The sequence below is a fragment of the Cydia pomonella genome, chromosome 5 (genome assembly GCF_033807575.1).
Source record: "Cydia pomonella isolate Wapato2018A chromosome 5, ilCydPomo1, whole genome shotgun sequence".
Lineage (NCBI taxonomy): Eukaryota > Metazoa > Arthropoda > Insecta > Lepidoptera > Tortricidae > Cydia > Cydia pomonella.
This window is the reverse complement of record NC_084707.1, coordinates 13573842-13594484: the sequence shown is the minus strand read 5'-3', so window position 1 is coordinate 13594484 and position 20643 is coordinate 13573842. Positions and strand designations below refer to the sequence as shown.

At 35.3% G+C, this 20643-nt stretch overlaps 1 protein-coding gene across 3 annotated transcripts in view; it reads right to left on the bottom strand.

The window, feature by feature from the left end:
- Positions 1-148: 148 nt before the first annotated feature.
- The window catches only part of LOC133517765 (SH3 and cysteine-rich domain-containing protein 2-like), a 45191-nt gene continuing 24696 nt past the window's right edge, over positions 149-20643 (bottom strand). For all 3 annotated transcript variants that reach the window (XM_061851175.1, XM_061851177.1, XM_061851176.1), the window contains exons 2-3: positions 5299-5407; positions 149-643 (exon numbers count right to left, since the gene is read on the bottom strand). In XM_061851175.1, coding sequence (XP_061707159.1) covers positions 591-643; positions 5299-5407 — 162 coding nt within the window. In that variant the 3' untranslated portion in view covers positions 149-590. The remainder of the gene's footprint in view (positions 644-5298; positions 5408-20643) is intronic.

The following is a 20643-nucleotide window of genomic DNA, read 5'->3' as shown; positions in this document are numbered from 1 at the left end:
TGTCAAATCGATATTTTCCATGATATAATACCAATTGATTTTAGATAATTCTAAATTAATTTTGTTATAATCACCATTCTTAAAATTATAAATACTATTAGGTTTCGGATTAAGAGAGGGTTCAAATTTTAAAAATAAATCTATGCTGGTGCAGTCTGAATTTGAACGTCACTTTCAGAGGGAAGAATAGCTTTTTAGCTTTGCGATCCTAATGAAATAACAGTGCTTTTTCTATGAAATTCCATTTCGAGAGAAAACGGTCTCTACTAACTAAATCTTAATAAATCACTTTGATGTCGATCGCTTCAGCATAATATATTCTAGATTTATAGTCTCGCTTTTTCGAAAAAAAAATTGTATTGCAAATTTTTAAAAAAAGGAAAACCTATAAATCTAGCTTTTCATTGTGTCAATAACATACTAAAAAATCATGGAGGATGGAAAATATTTAGAAGTGGAAAAACATTTTCTCTTTTTGTATGGACGATCGCGTGCTATTATATATATACTTCCCTCTTAAGATTGACATAATTATAATACACTTGACATAAACTTTAAAAAAAACTTACAGAAAACAATATTTAAGCGTCTTAATCTAAACTTACCATATTTTCGCAGGACGTGTGGCACACATATTTGCAAACTGAAACAAAAAACATTTATGTAATAGCAGCAAGACGACGTTATCTCATTAATAAGCGCTATCGTTGCTACGATACGATTCTTCTCATGCTTTATGACCCATAAAACATACTACATAAGTATACCTCTATCGCTTTTAATTTCACTTTCCGGTTTCTGGTCGCTAAGGATTAGAGAATTTAAAATCCACAATTTCGGTACGGGCCAAAACTGGATACATTAGGAATCTAGGGTTCTTATTATAACAAAAAATAAAAATTAGGAGTCAGTTCAGGTTATTTCTCTACGTTTATGTTTGTTGACTCATCATTTTCCTTGCATTTGTCCCGGGTTTTCTTTTCGCCACGGCTCATGGAAGCCTGTGGGGTCCGCTTGGCAACTAATCCCGAGAATTGGCGTTGGCACTAGCTTTTACGAAAGCGACTGTCATCTGACCTTCCAACACAAAGCACAGAATAAATAATCCCATTAAAAACATTTTCATGAAAATGTTGCCAAGACGTAGCCTTAAGGCCTTAGCTCTAACTTATCAACACAACACACAACTCAAAATATATGGCTTGGCCGTTTCACTGCCGTCACATGGGCGTAAGGTGAAATAGTTATTTGTTTTACAAGTTGTTGTTTAACCGCTCGGGCTAATATTGATACCCGAGCAAGCGAAAGATTCCAAAATTGAAATTCGAGAAGTGGAATCTTGAGCGTTGCGAGGGTTCAAGGCACGAGGGTTAAACAAACTTTGCCTCCGAGTGAAACACATAATTTTTCACCACACCAGCGCGAGGAAAATACTAACTATGAAATACCAAAAAAAAAACAAACCTAATCAAATTCAACTGAACGTAATAAAAAAATGTATCATTAAAAATCATCATTTAAAAGTCAATTCTACCAGCTAGCATAAGGAAACAATTCAAAATTTGCATCTGATTACTTTGCCCCACATGTGGATAAAATGCAACTTTCTCATTCGTTTTTGAACAATCAAGAGGGCCTTTACCAGTTGGTGTGGTGAAAAATGTATTCACTATTCATTATTTTTTATTATACAAAACTTATTGTAGTAACGAAACGGCCAAGCCATATATTTTGAATTGTGAATTAGAGCTTGTAAAGTTAGAAGCTTGGCTCTACAAGAGATCTGATAACTTTTTGATAGTGCGAGCCTTAAGGCTTCGTCTTGGCAATATTTTACATGAAAATGTTTTTAATAGAATTTTACTTCTTTTTGTAAGTTGCTTATGACAATCTTCCATCCCTTGATATAAAGGGTTGGGGGTGATTCACGATTAAAAATCCTGAAATATATCTGGCATCTATTATACAATCTACTTTTTACTGTTTCCTCATTCAAACTTCAACCCCTTTTCCCCACTAACGCCTTTTTCCTCCCAATTCTCACTCCTACGGGGTCATTTTGCGGTTGAAAACTGATTTATATCCTTCCCCATAACAAAAACTATCTACATACCAAATTTCAACTAAATCGGCTCAGCGGTTACTAATCCTCCATACAAAAATTCACCCCCTTAGGGGCAAAGTTTCAAATTTATGTTTCTTTTTTTGTTGTTTGTGTACTAATACTATCCTTTATACCAAATTTCAGCTACCTATGACTTCAGGAAGTACCTTAAGGGTTTTGATGATCATCAGTGAGTGAGTGAGTTAGTCAGTCAGTGATGAAATCGGGGTTTTTAAGATATGACTGAAATCTAAATTATAAGAGCTATGCAACAGAAAATTTTTATTCGTAATAAATCCACTATTGACATTAAATCCCGAGAATTTTGTTTATCTGGTGTAATCCAAACCCAAGTTTATGAAGGTTCGAAAAAGCGACGAAGCACAAAGGTAGGTAGTGCCCTTACGCTTTGCCTTGCTCGTCTTGGCGGGGGCACGGAGTACTACCAATACTACCATACAGAAATGACACTTCCTTCAAAACCGAAGTTTGACAGCGATTCAGGGACGAATTATGCTGTTCCTTTCTAATGTATGGCACTATCCCTTTCGGTCATTTAGGGTTGTCAAAATTCAAGTCATTATCTTATCTGTGGTCGTGCACGTATAGGTACGTCAAGTTGTGTCAACCCTAATAATTGCTTGGAGCAATGCCGAGCCGGACGGAGCCGGGAAAAGCCAAAAGGAGGAGTGTCGCCTCACTGCCCAAATATATAGGATACTAGGCTTTAGTCTGGTTTCCTCCCGATGTTTTTCTTCACCGAAAAGCGACTGATGAATAATATCCAATCTCTATCAAATAATATATCGTTTATGTTTGTTGACTGTCTATTTATATTAATGTTCTTATTGCATACATACTTAGTTTTTTTTTTATAACGTACGCATTACGCGGAATACTTATTTTAAAACTGCAATGTCAGCCTCGCGAAAGAATTCAAACTTTAATAAAAAATACTCCTAAGTAGTAGTAGTAGTAGTAGGTACCTCAGGAATTACCTTATTTCGATTTTAAAACTAAACGTTTATCTTCTGGGGGTTGTTCATTTTTAGGGACCACCCTAGGAACCCTAGCTCGATGTTTTTGCTACAATTGTATATGCATATATGCAATTTAACTTGTCGATTTCAGATGAGATCATTGGATTATGCATACAGTTTATAAATTATGATCATCACCGCCAATATCAGTGACTATTAATTACCTAGACGACAATGACTAGCATTGTTTATACTTTAGATCACTTTGCAATGACTTAATACAAATGTATTTAAATAACCAACGATCTACTGCTATATGTAAACGTCAAGACAGCAAATTAGATCCAAAACAAAGTTTGTGGAAACAAAAATGTTGTTTTATTCAGAGATTAAGTATGGCCTCATTCCGCTACGCCATGAATTACAAACGCGACCTCTGCCTACGACGTATAAAAACATTTCTTGAATAAACAAATATTTTTTCGAATGTTTACCTTACCTAAACCAAGTACTTAAGTATAGGTACAGGTACCTACGTAGCTATGTTATGGAATTCCTCTGTGGTATCGAACATAAAAAGTAGCGACGTCGTCCCTCGTGATATTTGCCGCACATTTCACAGCCTGTTGATGTCTAAGCATCTACGAGCAATTGAATTTGAAACGTGACATTTAATTTAAACATTCGTCTTGGCTTCTAGTAATTTTGTCGTCAATGATCTTTGAATGTCAGACTGGCAACGCACGTTTGTAACAAGTTTACATCGGAACCCCGGCGAGAGTGCTTACATAAATCTCCTTTGAACCTCATAATGAACTGACTAAACGATATTAAATTGCTATCAAGATCATAATCATCCCCATTTAAGTGAATAATATTGTGAGAGGAATACTTAGCTGTCGGTATCTTTATAATTAACGATCTCCAGTAACGGTACAGTAGAGTAGTTATAATAAAAACCTGCATTTTCCGTAACTCAAAAAAACGGAGGTGTAAGAGCTTATACTCGTAATCTAAAGATAAAGAATTCGATCCCATATTCATCCAAAAGATAGCAAGCAATAATTAGAAAGTAAAAATGTACCTACTTAGATTAGGAGAAGTTTCTGAAATTGCTTCTTTTTCTATTTTATGGAGATTTCGTAGAACTACATCTTAAAACAAAGAAAACGTATCAAAAGTTCACTAGATCCTTAACTTTAGCTTTTTAATTACTCGCTTACGTACTTACCTACCTAATAAACAAGTAAAAACTCCCATTAGAAACTCTTTACTCTCGGGAAAATTCCGAAATATTAAGATTTTAAAACTTACACGTGGAAAAGTCTAATCAACTGTAAAAAGTACTAGTTTAGAGTAAGTAAACAGTACATAGGTAAAAAATCGGCCAATAGCATGTCAGGCCATGCTCAGTGTAGGTTTTCGTAGTTACCATTCTGTTAAAACAGGTCAAACGGGGGCTATTATTAACGGCTCTTAGTACCTTCGCAGCGCTTTGTACGTCCTTTTACTACGAAGATTATATATCTGCAATAACTCAAAAACGTCTGAACCGATCATTTTCGCTATAGTTTTCATTGAAAGTATGTTTAAAGCTATTTCATGATTTTTTCATATTCTTTGGACCCATGGTTCAAAAGTTAAGGGGGGGGGGGGGGGCATATTTTTTTCCGGAGCGATTATTTTAGAAAATATTAACTTTATCAAAAAATGTTTTTTGGAGACCCGTATTCGTTTTGAAAGACCTATGCAACGATACCCCACGTCGTCGGGTTTGAGCCAACATTTAAAAAAAAAATTGTATGAGATGTTGGGAGGTACCCTACAAATTTTTGTTTTCTACTTTTTAATTTACTGTTTTGTCGCCATGTATGATTCATGTATCCCTGCCAAATTGCAGCTTTCTAGGACTAAAGATCACGGAGCAAAGCTGAGGACGGACGGATAGACGGACATGGCGAAACTATAAGGGTTTCTAGGTGACTACGAAACCCTAAAAAGTACCGTGTAGCAAAGCAAAGCCGTGTAGCGTGTGTAAGTCAGCAGTAGTAAAATGTTCGGATAGATATTATTTACTTAGCTAATGAGAAGTATAATTGATACTGTCCACTTATAATTTGATTGTTATGAAGATCTTCTTTATCTTCAAGCCATCATTCTGACCTTAAACCTCTAATTCCTCTATAAGACAAAATACACAAAAAAAATTAGTACCTCGACAGCAAGAGCCCTGCCCGGCGACGGGCTGGTGGCACCAGTGGCAGGGTTGCGGCTTACGGAACGATTTACTGCGGAATGCGTGCGCCTGCGCCACGCCCTCTTTCTGAAACAATATAACATAATCTTATATTATTTATGTTGCAATACTCTGTGCCACTTTATGGTCTCCCCTTGACTATTATAGTACCGATTTTAAATGGTACTTTACTAAAATAAAGTTGCGCTTAAAAACACATTGTATGCTACTAGTGGCTTTGTGAGCTGTAAGCAAAAGTCGCTGGGGTTCCCATTAGCTTTGCCATTTTGAAAAAAAATCAAAAACTGAATCGACAATAACTGTAATATGGCAATTAGCCACTTTTAGTGTTTAGCAGTAACACACTGGTTTACTGCGATATAAACGGATATTGCATGTCTCAGCGCAACCTTACGTGTATATATAGGCAGGCTTTTACAGAATATACGTTCTTATACTATCATACATAAGGTGTTTCACTTCCACTCCCTGGACCCGCTCGAAACAATATTAACAAGATACACTCTTTGTTATTGAAAAATGTGCCCCTTCGACGAGATCCGGACATAGGTACGAAATAATTTTTGCCCAAGCTGAAACGGAAACTTTCGCTTTCGCTCTGTCGATTAAAGTAAGAAATTAATTTTATATTAAATCTTTTACTAAATTACAGACAGTTTTAAAGCTTTATTGATTCCTGCACCTTTGATACGGAAGTCAGGTATTCCGTTTTTAGGGTTCCGTAGCCAAATGACAAAAAACGGAACCCTTATAGATTCGTCATGTCCGTCTGTCTGTCCGATTATGTCACAGCCACTTTTTTCCGAAACTATAAGAGCTATACTGTTCAAACTTGGTAAGTAGATGTATTCTATGAACCGCATTAAGATTTTTACACAAAAATAGAAAAAAAAAAACAATACATTTTGGGGGTTCCCCATACTTAGAACTGAAACTCAAAAAATCTTTTTTCATCAAACCCATATGTATCAGACCCGTATGTCTTTAAAAATGATATTGAGGTTTCTAATATATTTTTTTTCTAAACTGAATAGTTTGCGCGGGAGACACTTCCAAAGTGAAAAAATGTGTCCCCCTCCCCACCCCTGTAACTTCTAAAATAACAGAATGAAAAATCTAAAAAAAAAAAATGATATATACATTACCATGCAAACTTCCACCGAAAATTGGTTTGAACGAGATCTAGTAAGTAGTTTTTTTGAATACGTCATAAATGGTACGGAACCCTTCATGGGCGAGTCCGACTCGCACTTGGCCGCTATTTTTTTTTAATTAATTAGTTTTTACAACCTGGGTCATGTTCATGAAAGTAAAACTAGACGATTTAAACTAAGCACAAGAGTTTCCACATAATTCAAAAGTGACAAATTTCTCTTAAAGACACCAAACAGACCCCTAGAAGCGCGTGTAGCAGGTATGGCCGATGCTGGCCACCCAGTCTCGGTCTGCTGTTCGACTAGTCCTGACCTGAAGCTTATTACAGTGAGACAAAGTCCAGTATCAGCCAGTTTAATGTGTTGCTGTTTGTACCTGGCCGCAGCGAGCGCTCCACTGACAATGCAGGCGGCGGTGGGAGGCGAGCCATTCAACAACGTGCTCAGCAATTACCAAACTACTTTTTCTTATTTTCGTTTAGGCGCATAAAGATTCAACGTACATGAATTACTATTGTGTGTCACATAAAGTTTATTTATTATTGCATTTGCCCTGGAAGACGCTCTATCTTCTTGAAAAAGTTAATATGTATACCTACGTGTATAATGTTAGGCCCTACAGCATTGTACTATAAGTTTCATTTAATTTAAGAAGTTTTTATTGACAGTTATAACACTTAATTATAACTTATAAGTAATTGTAAAACTACTTTCTCGTTTATGCATTGTAGTATATACCTATGGTTCGATGCAGACTGTTTATCTGTCAAATTATCTATGCCAAAAAGACATTCAGTTCGACTATTATCGTGTCAATAAAATAAGTAAATATATGCCACTCAGTCAAGCCCCGAAGCCCTGCAATAGTCGAGCAATTTGCATTCAATAACTAACCACTCACAGCTTGATCTTATCTCTTTAAAGCTCTAACATGTTTTACACTCGTTTGCAAATTGTAACTGACAGCCACAAATCAGATCTCGTTACGTCCGTTCTTGTTTGTAGCGAGCGGAGGAAATGGGCTATTTCAGCCGGTCTTACGCTATAAATGGCATGTACAGGATAATGGCCGAGACTTTACGAGAATTATGAGCACCTGTACATTTTGCGGAAGAGTCTGCCCGATGACGTCACAGGTTTCTGCGCTGGCGCCGGCGCCACAGTTGCTGCGCACATGACCGACAGTCGCTACAATACGAAATAAATCACTTCTCTGTTCTTATCTACACACAATGCTCAACCACCCGTCTGAGTGCTTTGAAATTGAGAATAACGATGATTCAATTATTTTAGTGCTGTCTTAAATGTAGGTACATTTTTATTTGGGTCTCTAATCCATTCGAACCATAAACAAAAATGTATCTAAACTGAACAGGTTTCCTCCAACTTACAAAAAAAAAACTTGAAAATGCATAATAGCCGAATAACAAGGCGTGCGTGCGCGGTCTCACACACGTGGCGTAGTTTTTTGCACCTGCTCCTGGCAGGGATGCAGCCGCCGGGAGCCGCGCGAGCGTATCACAGTAGTGGCTACACAAGCTCACTCCAACAAAAGAGCACACCCGCTCCATTAACTAACCAAATCATATTACATTGAACAGCTGGTTCTATAGCCAATTCAAACAATAGGGAATCCAACTGTCCGACAAATAGATATCTCCATTCTAAACGAAGTGGTCCCACTTTTGATTTTGAACTCTAGTTATTCCTCCATTTGGCTCATCCGACGGGTTTCTAGAATTACTTGGACTCTGCATTCACAGCTACTAAATGTAATCTAAGGTCAAACCTTTACTGGTCCACTTCAGACTATGTGGTCGGTAAGCGTATTGAACAAGGGCTTTGCAGGCCTGCACGCGTCAATCGGTTCATACATAAAGCGATGCAATCAATAACAATGTCCTCCAATGTCGGGCGCCTATAAAATGTGCATGAATGGAAGTAGTTGGTGTATCGAAATGTACGTGCACAATTATACTTTAGTAGGTTACAAGGCGCCGGTTCTCGGAATCCAATTCATTGTTGAATAATTCGACAAATCCCGACAATAAATCGCAAAGGGTCGGGTCTCGGGAGTGGCAACCGCCCCTCCACGGGGTGCAGGCGCGTACGACTGTGGAACATAAAACACACTTATTCCACGTTTTGTTATTATAATGTAACTAACATCCCCACGTGAAGAAACATATTACTAGAGCCCAAAAGACAAACTAGGGTTTGGATTACGATGTCTGTGTTTTTTTCCTTATAAAAATATTTTTTGCCCCTTAAAAAAGTGTCTCTGATGAGTTAAGCGGTGAGTTATTTCTTCCGACGATCCCTCCCAGTGCCCTTACGACACGAACAAAGAAAAAATAAAAATGAAAAATAGGTAACTGAAGCATAAAGCCGAAGCTCACGAGAGGCGGCTACTGCCGTCATAACGAGAGTTTGATTTTTGTTTATCATGCCCAATAATTTGGCGATCGAATTGTTTCGTGATTGAAGCACACAACCACATACGAGCAGCGGTATTCAGTCAGGTTTTCCTGGAACACTTAGCGAAGTTTGCAGAAGGAATAGGACGTTGCTCTGAGTCTTGGTGTATTTCTGCGAACGGACCAGTAAAGCAAAACCACTTAACTACTTTGTTCATTTTCATTTGTATTACAAACGTCGCTTTGGCAAATACGCATAGATAGCTTTGTGTTTGTTCTCACAGATTTATAATATGGTAAATCAGTAATTGGTTCAAAAGTCATCTAGAAATCGATTTTGGCGCAAGTCATCCCGGATGTGGGTATACGAGTATGATATCAATGGATTCAGTATGATTTCCTGAATACAAATACATATATGACTTGACAAGCACAAACATGGTGGGGGTAGTGACTGTGATATCGAAAAGTCCTATGTGATATCAAATTTATCCATTATATAAGAAGACATTAAAGAAAAGTTAATTAGATATCTAATACATTTTATTTAAAGTGACATCTATATTAACAATACGATGTAAATTTTAGATTAGAAGATATTACAAGCCTAAATTTGCTATTAATCGTTTGTAACAAATGTATGTATTTACAAACTGACCAATTGAGGCTTGTAAAGTTATATGAAAAATGTTAACTCAGATCACGCAAACTTTGCCCAAACTTGGCTGTAAGAATGTATAGGGGGAAGCTAAGCTAAGCTTTTTTGGAAAAATAAAAAACAGTTTACAAAATTAAAAGTTTAATTATGAATAGTACTATTCAACAATATTTAAAATAGAAATAAAACAACAAAAATGCAACTTCTGCTTAAAAACCTTAAAAAAACATTAATAGATAATTCGTATAAAAATACACAGTCTCTTCATATGGCACTTAGTACCGGACACTTTTAAGATATCTGACACCGATCACATATATATGCATCTGAACATTCTGGAATGTCTGCACATTCTTCATGAGCCCATCCACGCCAGCTGGAGCACTGTATCCAGTCTTCATCATAGTCTTCTAAGCATACTACACAGGTAGTTTTTTCTGCTTGGGATACCTCAGTTAATGGTGTCTGTTTCTTAGATTTCCCTTTGACCATTAATCCCTTGGTTTGCTTCCCTTTGTCTATTATTCCTTTGGTTTGTTTCCCTTTCTTGTCAACTTTTTCTGTAATCTTGAGTTCTTTGGTTTGGTTTTTCTTGCCTCTACTTGTTTCTTTGGCATTTGCATCTTTCACCCCCTCCTTTTGAATAGCTTTCATATTGGTTTTCATTATTTTTCTTGCCTCCTTAGCATTTTTTTTATTTTCTTTTTCTTCGTGAACGTGAACTGCGCCTCTCCTGTGGAGTCATTACAGCATCCCCCGCGCCGACCGACCGCCGGCGGTCTCCCAACGAGCACTTATTAAAGAAAGGGTCGCGCCGTCTGCGCGGCGACCTTCACCTACTAATCTATAGCTATACTTATGTAGTATACGTATATAGATTATTAAGAGAAAAATTACCCGCATGGTCCTCGCCCTATTAGGTCACCCAACGAAGGAGAAAAAACGGGGAAATAATTCGTGTATAAGCGAATTTTGGCATAGTTGTAGGCAAAGATGCCTTACATAACATACTGAAAGTACTGATGGTTGGGGGTGACGCTAACGGGTGAGGGGGAGGAGTTAAAGTTCCCTTTTTTTCTTAAATAACTCGTAAACGGTGGCCCATAGCAAAAAATGTTCTTTCAAGCAAATAATCTGTATAAAATAGCCTACAAGAAAGATTCCGTACACTTTTTCGCTGGGATCAACATTTAAAAAGATATTAAAACGAGAAAGTTAATTAAAATCAGTTTTATGGTCCATTTTTTTATATTTTCGTAAAGAACTCGTAAACGATGGCCAATAGCAAAAAAACGTTGTTAAACTTAAATAATATACACAAAATTTTCTACAATTTTTATCTTTTATTCAGTATACTTTTTGAAAGGATCAATATTTAAAAAGCTATTAAAGAGGGAAAGTTAATTATTTAAAATCAATTCGAAGGCTCCTCTTTCTTTAGCTTTTTCGTAAATAAATTGTAAAGTACGACCCATAGCAAAAAACGTCTTATACATAAATAATTAACATAAAATCTTCCGTACGAAGCATGTCGAAAACTTTTCGCTAGAATCAATATTTAAAAAGATACTAAAGGGAAATATTAATAATAATCAATTTTAAAGTCCTTTTTTATATTGTCGTAAATAACTCGTAAACGGTAGTCCGTAGCAAAACACGTTAATATACATAAATAATGCACATAATATTTCCTAAAAAAACATTCCTAACACTTTTCTCTAGGATCAATATTTAAAGGGGGTAAGTTAATAAAAATCAATTCATAGTTCCGTTTAGTTATTCGTAAACAACTCGTAAACGGTGCTCCAGTGCAAAAAAAAATGTTAAACATAAATACTTAACATAAAATTTTCTACAAAAAGGATTTCTTACACTTTTTCGCTAGGATCAATATTTAATGAGACATTAAACGGCGAAAGTTAATTTTAATCAATTCTGCATATTATTTAAGTTTGTGACTTTAAAAGCTTAATAAATATTGATCTTAGAGAAAAGTGTTCCGCATATTTTTTTTATAGAAAACTTTATTTTAATTGTTTATGTATAAGGTTTTTTTTCTATAGGTCAAATAATTTTCGAAAAACTAAAAAAAGAAACCTGAGAAATAATTGTAATTAACCTCTACGGTAACGGTCTAATAACTTTTAAATATTAATCCCAAAGAAAACTGTTCTGAATTGAATGTTTTTTGTAAAAAAAAAATTATATAGATCATTTATATTTCAGAACAATTTTTGATTTATGCTACGAGTTATTTACGAAAGACTAAAAAAAGGACCTGGAAATTGATTATAATGAACATTCCTCTTTAATATCTCATTATATATTGATCCTAGCGAAAAAATGTATAAAACCTTTTTTGTAGAAAATTTTATTTGTATTATTTATGTATAACATTTTTTTTGCAATGGGCCACCGCTTACGAGTTATTTACGAAAAACTAAAAAATAAGGACCTGTGAATTGATTGTGATTTACCTTACTTACCTTTAATATTGTTTACAGTACATATGGGGCTACTTTATAGCACTAGTGCGAGAAGTAGCATATTACGTTACTGTGTCGAACATTTAAAGGGCCATATGTACTGTAAAACGTTGTACGATACATGTGCGAATAGGTAATTCGCAACTCGTGTCGATTTAAAACACTCCCTTCGGTCGTGTTTTAATTTATCGCCACTCGTTTCGAATTTCCTATTTTTCGCACTTGTATCGTAATGTACTATTTAAATATTGATCCTAGAGAAAATTGTTCTGCACGTTTTTTGTAGGAAATATTATGTTAATTATTTATATGTAAGAACTTGTTTTGTTATGAGCATCCGTTTACGAGTTATTTATGAAGAACTAAGAAGCTACTTTAAAATTGATTATTATTAATTTTTAAATTAAGTATCTTTTTAAATATTATTCCCAGCGAAAAGTATCTACATGTTGTTTGTAGAATATTTTATGGTTATTATTTGTGTCAGACATTTTTTTGATATGGGTCATACTTTACAAATTATTTACGAAAAACTAAAAAAAGGAACCTTCGAATTGATTTTAATTAACATTCCCTCTTTAATATATTTTTAAATATTGATCCTTTCAAAAATTGTGCTCAATTTTTTGTAGAAAATTTTGTGTAGATTATTTATGTTTAACAAGTTTTTTTGCCGTTGGCCACCGTTTACGAGTTATTTACGAAAATATAGAAAAATGGACCATAAAATTGATTTTAATTATCTTTCCCGCATTAATATGTTTTTAAATGTTGATCCTAGCGAGAAAGTGTACGGAATCTTTGTTTTAGGCAGTTTTATATAAATTATTTGCGTGAAACAACATTTTTTGCTATGGGCCACCGTTTACGAGTTATTTACTAAAAAAGGTACCTTTAAACCAAACTGAACAAAACTGAAATTTGACAGCGATTCAGGGACGAATTATGCTGTCCCTTACTAATGTATGGCACTATCCCTTTCGGCCATTTAGGGTTGTCAACATTCAAGTCATAGTCTTATCTGTGGTCGTGCACATATAGTATAGGGACGTCAAGATGTGCCAACCCTAATAATTGCTCGGAGTATTGCTCAGCCGAACGGAGCCGTGAAAAGCCGAAAGGAGGAGTGTCGCCCCACGTTTTGCAGGTTCATCTTTCATTATCCAGACTGATGCTACAAACTTATTTTTATTTTTAACTGATATAAAACGTTAATTAAAATCAAAAAAATACTTATTTAATGTAAAAATACGTATAAAACGTATTCACTTCGTAGACTTCCTAGAATAATAATAAATTAAATGGTTAATAAGTTAAAAACCCATCACTTGTCATTTTTTAGGGTACCGTACCAAAAAGGTACAAAAGGAACCCTTATGGTGCGACTCTGTCCGTCCGTCCGTCGGTCTGTCTGTCACAAAGCTAAATATCTCAAGAACGATTTAAGCTATCGAATTGAAATTTGGAATAGTTATAGTTATGAATAACGCTAACCCAGACACATTGAAAGTATTATATGTTTATTTCTTTTTTATTAACTATAGCAGATGCCCAATATGAAGAGGGGGCAAAATTTCAAAGTCTACTGACTAGGGCAGGTGGGGTATCATTTTAAAGAGCTCAAATAGTACATTTAAAAACATTTTTTATTTTAAGAAATTATCTCATCTCCGAAGTTTACTGAAGAAAAATTATGATTTTTTTACATATACTAACATTACTCTACATTACTACATTTTACAGGAAAAATATAATCAGATCTTGTTAACTTTTTTTTGACTAACAAAAACAGTTCCGAATTTAGTTTGCAATTAAACCAACTTTACGTGTGTTTATTACTCTTTAAATTTCTATGAGATTACATCAAAGTCAACTTTATTTCATTTATAAAGAACAATTTTTGTAATCGGTTCACATGATAGAGAATTATCCTTGAAAAATCAACATACACGCTAATTAGTAAGACAATTTGCCGATAGATGGCGCTGTACACAAATATACTTAGTATAGGTACTTCTGATCAAAAGTATTTCTCCTTTTTAGTCTACACGAGATAATTCAAAGTTTGTACGGAACCCTCGGTGCGCGAGTAAAACGAACACGCACTTGACCGGTTTTTTATACTTGGTCGACTTTACACAATACAAGGATAATATACAAGGTGAATTATCGGGGTCCAGTTATTAAATTTTAAAAATTATTCCCTTATTTTAACCATATTTTATAACCTACTTCTCAAAACTTATATCGTCTATGTAACTTCCAACCGTAGCATACTTTTTTTGAGTGTTTAAATTTACTTTAAATTATCTAAAAAACGACAAAACGCCTATTTGCACTATTAAGATAAAAAAAAAGGAATGTATCATATATGTAGGACATGATTTTTACATGAATACGAAACGCTAGCTTACGTTTTTAGTAATGGGAACACCAATAAGTCCATTCGACAATAAGGTCCCTTCACGTTATTTTTTTATTTGTAACAATCGCTAAATACGGTAAAGTTAAATGCAATATGCGTAGCGGATGTTTGTAACCAAATCAAAGTTTCCATCAAAGGGCACGTGCCCGTTGTGTCGGGGAATAAAGGGTTCAATTATGGAACGCACTTCAACGGAAGCGGCACTTGTTTGATCTTAAATCTTAATATTTACTTCATTGTTTCACTATAATTGTAAATTTTAAACCTACACGCGTAGAATCGACTAAAATTGCCGGAACTGGACATTACGTTTACGCGATTATATTGTCGGAACTGGATATTAGGGGCGATTACGTTTGGATGGAGATTCTCTATTAACATATTCACTGCCAGCGACCCGCTAGGCGGGTTCTCTGTTCGAGGGCGCTTTAAGCTACATACGAGTTATCTCGTTTTATCGGCTACGCTCGTAGCGCGTAGCTCACGCTGGAACTGACTGTGTTAAAAAAATGATATTTATTTGTAATGTACGCTCAGCTGCAGAAAAATGTACCCTATTATGGGTAAGTACCTTTTCTCTGCAGCTGACTGTACAATCACCTGCAATAAAATGTCACTCTTTTTGAAGGCCGCATGAATGCTCTTATTACCACGCTCTTATGGGTCTACAAATAAGATCGTGTTAGATTTTTTTGCGGCCTTCCTTGTGTGACATATTATTGCAGGTAACTGACCCTAGTGTATTTAGGTATGTGTATATAAATGTGAAACCTGCGAAGCACTGGTCTGATAATTATTTCGAGCATAGGAATAGCCACCACCAGGGTGAGCAAATAAATATTTCATCTCCCATACGACGCGCGATGTTCTATTTTCACCGTTATCTCTGTAGACACAGCTAGATATATCACTTTCGTAAGCTAAGCGGCGCACGTGGCGTGATTTTGTCAATTTCATGAATTTCCCTTTATCCGGAACATTTGTATTCATGACGGGGCGTTTAGTCGATACCTGCCGTCCTTCGCTTCCTTTGAAGCAAATCAACAATTTAGTGAGTGAGCCATCTGTTCCGCGGGGCGCGAGCGCTCAAAGCGTACGTGACATCCTCCTAACGTCGGCGCGGCTCTCACGGTGGTGACACGACGTGTAATATCCATCGATCACACCGCGGTTCGAATAACTCGATAATGACATTACGAACACGTGACGCAGGGGTGTAAATCATAATTTATATTTGCGTGGGCAAACAATTTATCCAGCTACGGCGTAGCGATCGTAGCTCTCGGAATTTGCATAAAAATGCGAAGTGCTTGAGAGCTTCCATCGCCTTTTGGTAAAATGACAACGCAATAGCAGTAGGTGGACCTTAATTACTTCTATGTGGAAACAATAGATGCTTGGCATTTCTAAAGGACCATTGTCTTGGGATGCCACGATTAATTTAGGGTCGAAAGTGTGTTTCGTCTTGATGCTACCTATAAAATACAGATTACCATATATAGTTCGTGTCGTCCACGTTGACGCGTAGATTTGTCAAATCTATCTTTTAATAACTAACATTATAATACGAGTCCAGGCACGCGACGTCGTGAATGACACGATCTATACTGCGAGTGTCGCTGATACGAGAATAGTTCAGTACCCCTAGTGTAAATAAATTCGATTTCCAAACGTGACGTACGCGTTTGCGTTTAGTCTCATTTTGTATTGAATTTCGAAAGAGCGCGCCAAGCGGGACGTTTTGGAAACTCAAAATCCTATACAAAATGACACTTAACGCAAACGCGTTCGTCACGTTATGATGTCGATCACAGTTACACTAGGGGTACTGTTATTAAAATCAATCAAAATAAAACTACTAATACCATCATATTTCACACATAGTTTAAAGTTACTTATAAAAAAAAAAAAAAAAAACAAAACAAAGGATGTTGCCTCTGTCTCCTTTGATATAGGTCGAGATCCAGTAGAGCGATTGTAATTTGTCGGTTTTCTATTTGTGTCTATTCTGGTGCCTTACCGTCACGCTTAATAAATTGAGGGACGAGGGTTGTTTTAATACGAGTCACCAAAATATAATTATGTTTTTATTCGGCTATTATTAATGCCTCGTGAATCTCGTGATGTTTCTGTCACAAAGCATGATCATAATTTTACTTTAAAATATTATTAACCGACTTTAAGATTTCAAAAGGATTAGATTCTCAATCGGTTGTATGTTCCTTTTTAGGGTTCCATAGGCAAATGGCAAAAAACGGAACCCTTATAGATTCGTCATGTCCGTCTGTCTGTCCGTTTATGTCACAGCCACTGTTTTCCGAAACTATAAGAGCTATACTGTTCAAGTTCAAACTTGGTAAGTAGATGTATTCTATGAACCGCATTAAGATTTTTATACAAAAATAGAAAAAAAAAACAATAAATTTTGGGGGTTCCCCCATACTTAAAACTGAAACTCAAAAAATCTTTTTTCATCAAACCCATATATATCAGACCCGTATGTCTTTAAAAATGATATTGAGGTTTCTAATAATATTTTTTTCTAAACTGAATTGTTTGCGCGAGAGACACTTCCAAAGTGGAAAAATGTGTGCCCCCCCCCCCCTGTAACTTCTAAAATAACAGAATGAAAAAAAAAAAAAAATATGATAAACATTACCATGCAAACTTCCACCAAAAATTGGTTTGAACGAGATCTAGTAAGTATTTTTTTTAATACGTCATAAATGGTACGGAACCCTTCATGGGCGAGTCCGACTCGCACTTGGCCGCTTTTTTTAATGTTTGTTACTTCATAACTCCGTCATTTGTGGACCAATTTTATAATTTTTTTTTTTATTGAAAGTACAGATTGGTCCCATTTTTTCAAAACCCAGTTCTGATTATGAGATCCATGAGGAGTCGAGGGAACTCTTCAAATCTTAAAGGCACACATGTAGTGATTTTTGTATTTTCATCAACAAATCAGGCATTTACGTTCATATTCATATTCATATTCCTTTATTGATAAAATTACAAATTTTACATGTCAAAAGGTAATACAACATATAATTAGGTAGATGCCAATTTAAGTACAATTAGGATAATAACAATCAAATTCAATTACAGAAAAAAAAAATAGTAATATTTGATGAAATGGAACTGCTCATGAAGACCGGAATGGAATTCCTCTACGACAAATTATGTTTAAAAGGCTTGAGGCTAATTGTAATTGTTATACTTAGATGCACTATTGTCGTACAGGAAGGGAGTTTTATTCTCAAAATAATTTAATTATTCCCATTAATTTAGGTACTAATGTAGATGCGTGATCTGAACTTCTAATAGGCTAATAGCAGCATTTGGGAGTTTAATTATTATCAATGAAAGAGCGCAGTTATTCGGTCAGTCACATTCATTAACGCGAGCAACTCGGGCCAATTAAAACAATCTGACCCTTCTGGAGCAGAACAGCTTTCCGTTTCCGATCGCGCCCAGCGCGTTGCATTAACCATAAACAATATTTCGATTAAGTGCTTCTAGTTATGCAACTGTTTCATAGAGGAAACTATTAGGTACAGAGTAGGGATTACATAATATCAACAAACCGTGTGGAATTAATATGTATATTGTTTAACAATTGACTAAAAGACCGGGATGTGTAGGATTAAAAATTCCACGATATACTTTGAAGAATCGATGATATAGTTAGTACGCTAGTAACTTAATTACACATATTTTTTTAGAATATTAATAGGTTTGTACATAATTCTGGGCATTATATTTCAATTTCGACCTGGGTCAAACACAAAACTGTGTTCACGTCTTTCCTGTAGACATACCCGAAACTTAAGGGCCATAAAGGTACATTTTATTTTTAAGAGGCTGTCAACACCCAATGACCTTGAAATTGATGTTACTTAAACAGTTTTTTAAGAAAGACTATTGTTTTAGTCAAGTAAGAAAAATATATGTTCGTATTAATTATTTAATTATATTTCAAAGACCGTGGTTGTACTCGAAACATGATTGAACGAAATCGGCTCGATAGAAAATAATTGCAAAGATTGGTCTTAAAATCACAATTAAACGGTTTTATGTCTTTATTGTTTTGACTTATGGGTCTGCAATTAAAATCACAATTTCAAAACATTTATATCTTATCCGCTATTGAGTAAAATATTACACTAATAATCCACTTTTTTTTATTTAAATATTTTTCTTATTATTGCCTTGCCCAGGCCCAGTAACATGCGACAGTGCTATCTCATTTACTCCGATACAAACAGACAGTGTGCGCGCTTTAGGTATTGACAGCCTCTAGGAGGATGTTATCAATTCGGTGTGTATGATTGTTTTTTTTTATGTTTGTTACTTCATAACTCCGTCATTTCTGAACCGATTTTGAAAATTATTTTTTTGTTTGAATCAGATTGGTCCCGTTTTTGTCAAAACTCAGTTCTGATGATAGGATCCATGAGGAATCGAGGGAACTCTTCAAATGTGAAGAGCATACATGTAGTGATTTTTGTATTTTCATCAACAAAACAAGCATTTACATTTAAAAAGTGACATTTGCTGAAGTGGAGCTGCTGATGATGATCAGAATGGAACTCTTCAACAACGCATAGTTCACGTTTGGCGATTTGTCCTCTTCGCTGTGTTTGTGAAGCAAATTAGATTTTTAAGACTTATTTTTGTCAAGTTTGAGTTCTGACGATGGGGTCCATGAGGCATCGAGGGAACTCATCAAATGTTAAAGGCATATAATAGTGATCTTAGTATTTTCATCATCAAACCAAGCATTAACATTTGTAGAAGTGACATTTGATGAAGCGGAACTGCTGATGATGAACAGAATGGAACTCTTCAACGCCGCATAGTTCACGATTGGCAATTTGTTCTCTTCGCATGTTTGTGAAGCAGTTAGGTTTTCAAGGTACATTTTTGTCAAGCTTGAGTTTTGATGATGGATTCTATGAGGAATTGAGGGTACTTCTCAACTCTTTTAAGCAAACTTATAGCTATTTATATTATTTCATGCATGGTGTGAAATAATTTATTTTAAATATAGTAGTATTGCGGGTATTTTACCAAGCTTTTTTATTTTAATTGTATGAAATCCAAAATCAACAATAATCTTTCTTTCACCGCGCGGTCTCCCTCATTGAAGTCGGATTTTTTTCTTAAAAATTATTTAACATGAAAAGGTACTCCTTTTATTTGGATAAGTATGATAAGTAAAACCTACATGCCCACTAGCTGTTAACTATTGTCCACAGGAGAAAAAACTTGTGTGTTCGTCAAACTGTACATTTTCCTCTTGGTTTCGTCATGTTCGTCTGTCCAACCGTCTCTCCGTATGTCAGTTTACTCGGAAACGCTAAGGTTTAATGAAATTGGACCGTATATGTATTTTGTGAGCAGCTACTTAATTAAGAAGTAAAAAAATATTTTTAAGGGCTCCATACATGTTACTAAAAGTAGTAAAAGTGAAAAAAAAAACAGTAAAAATCAACGTGTTGTACTTATATCATTCTTTGTTTTATAATATATGAAGATACGGAACCCTCCATTATGCGTAGTCTGACACGCACTTGGCCATTTTCAGGGTTCCGTAATCAACTACGGACATGAATAGGTACATTAATAATAATAATGCACAAATAGATTATTTTGAAAAAAAAATTGTCCGCGTTCTAACTTTTGAACCATGGGCCCAAAAATATGAAATAAAATTGTAAAACAAAAGCTTAATAAATACTTTTAGCGAGCATAATCGGTCATAAGTTTTATAAGTTTTTGAGTTATGGCAAAGTAAAAAATTAAAGCTTAGTAAAAAGACGGTACGAGTACAAAACGCTGCGACGGTATTCTCTTATGCTTGAATGAATGAATGAATGAATGAATTTCTGACAGAATGGTAACTACGGAAACCTACACTGAGTATGGCACGACATGCTCTTGGCCGATTTTAAATATTTTAATTAAATACATATATGTAATAAATGTATAAAAATGATAACTAGTCAAGTGATAGCCCTGTGTATTAAACTATGTAATACATCAAGGAATATCTTTAAAATGGCAAGTCATATGACCTCTAATCTTGGCTAATGCACATACGTCCTTTTAGTAACGGTGGAAATATCTAATCAGACACCGTGCACATTGTGGTAGCTA